The sequence below is a fragment of the Aplysia californica genome, unplaced genomic scaffold (genome assembly GCF_000002075.1).
Source record: "Aplysia californica isolate F4 #8 unplaced genomic scaffold, AplCal3.0 scaffold01091, whole genome shotgun sequence".
Lineage (NCBI taxonomy): Eukaryota > Metazoa > Mollusca > Gastropoda > Aplysiida > Aplysiidae > Aplysia > Aplysia californica.
Genome location: NW_004798361.1, coordinates 176,232 through 180,409, shown reverse-complemented (window position 1 = coordinate 180,409; position 4,178 = coordinate 176,232). Strand labels below are relative to the sequence as shown.

General features: G+C 40.2%; 1 protein-coding gene across 1 annotated transcript in view; it reads right to left on the bottom strand.

Annotated features, from left to right (window-relative positions):
* The window catches only part of LOC101862081, a gene marked incomplete at its 3' end in the record, with an annotated part of 26,605 nt that overhangs the window by 16,641 nt on the left and 5,786 nt on the right, over positions 1-4,178 (bottom strand). Inside the window, 1 exon segment of the mRNA XM_035973269.1 lies at positions 3,531-3,629. Coding sequence (XP_035829162.1) covers positions 3,531-3,599 — 69 coding nt within the window.

Genomic DNA, 4,178 nt, shown 5'->3' with positions numbered 1-4,178 from the left:
TCACACATGGTACGTACACACTGTTGAGCTGCTTGTGTGTACGACACTCGGCGTGTGTATTAATATTGGAACTGCTACAAGTAAATCTTACAAATGCGGCGGCAGAGAGAAGTCTATTACATCAAGAACCAATTACTAAATAGAGCAACGTCTACTGGCTATTGTGTCATATGATAGCTGCTACTACTACTATCTACTACAACCTACTAAAAAAAAAAAGCAAATATACTACTACTACTACTCTGGTGTGATTTCTCCTTCATTTCGTTAAAAATCTATCGTCCTCATAAACCGGCCCCCTCCCCCTTTTTATTTGTATGTCGCTGTTGTTTTTTTTAAACCTCTATTCTCCAGAAACTATTTTATTATTAGAAGATCTACATTTATTTGTGTTGCAAGTGCCGTTAAACTCATTAATTTACTGTGGGCGGTTGGCAGGTGCTCTGGTGTGGTTTGCTCTTTCTTTCCTATCAAACATCTGTCGCCCTTGTCTCCCCTTTTTCTTTTTTCTATGTTTGTTACACTCTAATTAATTGTAACCCCTCTAATGACCTTATGCAGTTGCAAGCGCCAAAACTCTTCACTGAAACTAAAGCAAGCTAAATTTACAGTATTCCTTTCCCATGAGTCAGTTTAAAAATTCGCACGGGGGGGGGGGGGGGGGGGGCATTATGGTAATTTATTGCCAGTAACATTCGTGAAGACGGTCACCAAAACACAGCCACGAGATCTCCACTCTCCACACAAGTAGGTCACATCATGGGACGACCAGGTTACTTTTTAATTTTTTCTCCTTCTGTTCCCATTGTTTTTATGAACATTTTTTTTTACAAAATTATACAAACTGAGCCCAAAAATGTGAAATTATGCGATTCTGTTAATTTTAACAAAGAATAATAAAGCAAAATAATCAGAAATTGGGCAAAAAAAAGATCAAATATTGTTAAATTATGCGGGGTGCATAAAACCACGGGGACAGTTCCTTGTAAGTGTTTTACGGCGCTTGCAACAGCATAATAGTCATATATGAGAGCATGGGACACACCAAACATTTTCAATTGGTAGGAAATTTTGAATTTTGCCCGAATGGCGGCCAAAGTCTACTCTTATCGATTTTAGACCACCAAGGGATCTTTAACGTGCGCAACTTGCATACGGAACTTCCGAGATTTTCCGCCCTTGTCCGAGAAGGCTAGGTGTAGATCTTTCCTACCAGAAGATCAGGGGTGTGGCAGAAAGACAGCAGTAAGGAGGAGCCAAGGAGTAGCAGTAGAAAGGCTGCAAAAAGAGTCAGGAGCCCAGAGGAGGGGGCAAATGAGGTGATGGGGTGGGGGCAGAAAGTGGGGACGAAAGCAGACGACAAAACATTGTTAGAGAGCAGGAAAGGAGGTGAAAGGAGACAATTTTTAGCGAAAAAAATGTTTCGCTCGCTACCCGAATTCAAACCCGGGACCTTTGGATGAGAGGCGAACACCTTAACCTCCAGGCCACGAGAGCCCCCTAATGTTTAATCTGGTTTTAGTTCTTTAGCACTAGCAATACAATGGGTCATAATAACATAAGTGCCGGAGATTAGAGGTGTTACAAGACAGTAACAAACACAACAAGGAGGGGAGATAATTTTTATAGGGACGACAGATGTTGGATAGGAAAGAAGGAGCAAACTACACCAGAGCACCCGCCAACCCCCCCCCCCCCTCCCCCTCCCCCGACAGTTAATGTTTACTTACGGGTTTATAAAAAAAAAAGTAGGATGTGCTGTAAGTACGCACATTTTTGTTACAGTTCATAAGGCAAACAAAGGACCTTTTGAGACTGACACTCGTAACCGTAAGGTCGTGGGTTCGAATCCCGTTAGGGGCCCGACGTTGTGTCCTTGAGAAAGGCACCACATTACACGAATGTTCCTCACTTCACCCAGATGGGAATGGGTACCCGGATGGGAATGGGTACCCGGCTATAGACAGCGAAAGATCTTGTCAGTTTGTTAGTGTTTGAGCGCTTAATCAGCTGCTCGCATTGTATTATGCTTCACGGGAAGCTGAGAATGTTTCTGAGTGTTCTATGGTCTGCTGGGGTAATAATAATAATAATAGTGTAAATCGATTGAGCTTGTTTTTGAGCGGGGGTATGCGCTATATAAATGCTATTTATTTATCTATTTATTTATTTATTTATTTGTTTATGTATTTATTTATTTATTTATTTATTTATTTATTTATGTATTTATTTTAAAATTTATGAATTTATTTATTTATTTATTATTATTTTTAAGTATTTATTTATTTATTTATTTATTTATTTATTTATTTATCCAAAGTATCTTCGCCATTATGCTGCAAGTTAAAACTTCGAAAAAGTATTACATGAAAAGACACCAAAAAAATAATAAATGTATCTTTACTTTAAAATTCCATGTCCCATCTCACAAGGAATACAAAAGTAAATTTAATCTGAAAAGGCCCTTTTCTTTTATAGATGCACGACCCATACCATAGCTACAACAGCAGCTTATGATGATGATGATGATGATGATGATGATGATGATGATGATGATGATGATGATGAGGAAGAGGAGGAGGAGGAGGAGGGGGAGGAGGAGGACGAAGGGGACAATGATGATGATGATTCTATTGCACGACGCTTTTGCTACTGCAGCTACTTCACACACTACCACTTCTGCCAACATTTCAATCGTCGGTCATGTTGAATGAAACCTGTCTGCAGACATTTCAATCGTCTGTCATGTTGAATGAAACCTGTCTGCAGACATTTCAATCGTCTGTCATGTTGAATGAAACCTGTCTGCAGACATTTCAATCGTCGGTCATGTTGAATGAAACCTGTCTGCAGACATTTCAATCGTCGGTCATGTTGAATGAAACCTGTCTGCAGACATTTCAATCGTCTGTCAGGTTGAATGAAACCTGTCTGCAGACATTTCAATCGTCTGTCATGTTGAATGAAACCTGTCTGCAGACATTTCAATCGTCGGTCATGTTGAATGAAACCTGTCTGCAGACATTTCAATCGTCTGTCAGGTTGAATGAAACCTGTCTGCAGACATTTCAATCGTCTGTCAGGTTGAATGAAACCTGTCTGCAGACATTTCAATCGTCGGTCATGTTGAATGAAACCTGTCTGCAGACATTTCAATCGTCTGTCAGGTTGAATGAAACCTGTCTGCAGACATTTCAATCGTCTGTCATGTTGAATGAAACCTGTCTGCAGACATTTCAATCGTCGGTCATGTTGAATGAAACCTGTCTGCAGACATTTCAATCGTCGGTCATGTTGAATGAAACCTGTCTGCAGACATTTCAATCGTCTGTCATGTTGAATGAAACCTGTCTGCAGACATTTCAATCGTCGGTCATGTTGAATGAAACCTGTCTGCAGACATTTCAATCGTCTGTCAGGTTGAATGAAACCTGTCTGCAGACATTTCAATCGTCTGTCAGGTTGAATGAAACCTGTCTGCAGACATTTCAATCGTCTGTCAGGTTGAATGAAACCTGTCTAGTACTCACCATCAGGAAAACTGCCAGGAACAATGCAGGAGTCCAGGGACATGTCCGAGGTGACGACTTGGTGCCCATTGTGAGGTAGTGTAGAGTGGGGTCACTTGCCTGCAAACAAGGCACATACAGAGTGTATATTGTTATTTGGTGGCTTTTAAGGACAAGGGGGCTAACCCAGATTTCGGGGGTTTCCAGAAATCTTGACCTACACCAAAAGTGGGCATTGCTCTACCTATAGGAGAAGTTTGGTTTCATTGGTGTGTATATATATGTTTGGTTAGAGAAAAAACTCTCCTTGTCTTTACTTCTAAAGAAACTGAACTTTACCTTAAATTTTCTCAAAACAGCATTTTTCGGGATAGCCCCCTTTTGCTTAAAAGCGACCATTGGTCTATTATTATTAAATGACATCATTTTTATGTCAGTAGATTTATGTTCGATACATTGTTATGTAAATGACTATGTATCCATTTATGTATTTTGCGAATTGCATTGTGTATAAAGTTTTATTATGTGAATTTGTATGTGCTCATTTCGTAACGATGTGTAAGCGTGCGCGTGTGATAAGCAAGTGGGCGTGTGTGTGTGTGTGTGTGTTTGTGGGTTTGTGTGTGTGTGTGTGTGTGTGTGTGTGTGTGTGTGTGTGTGTGTGTGTGT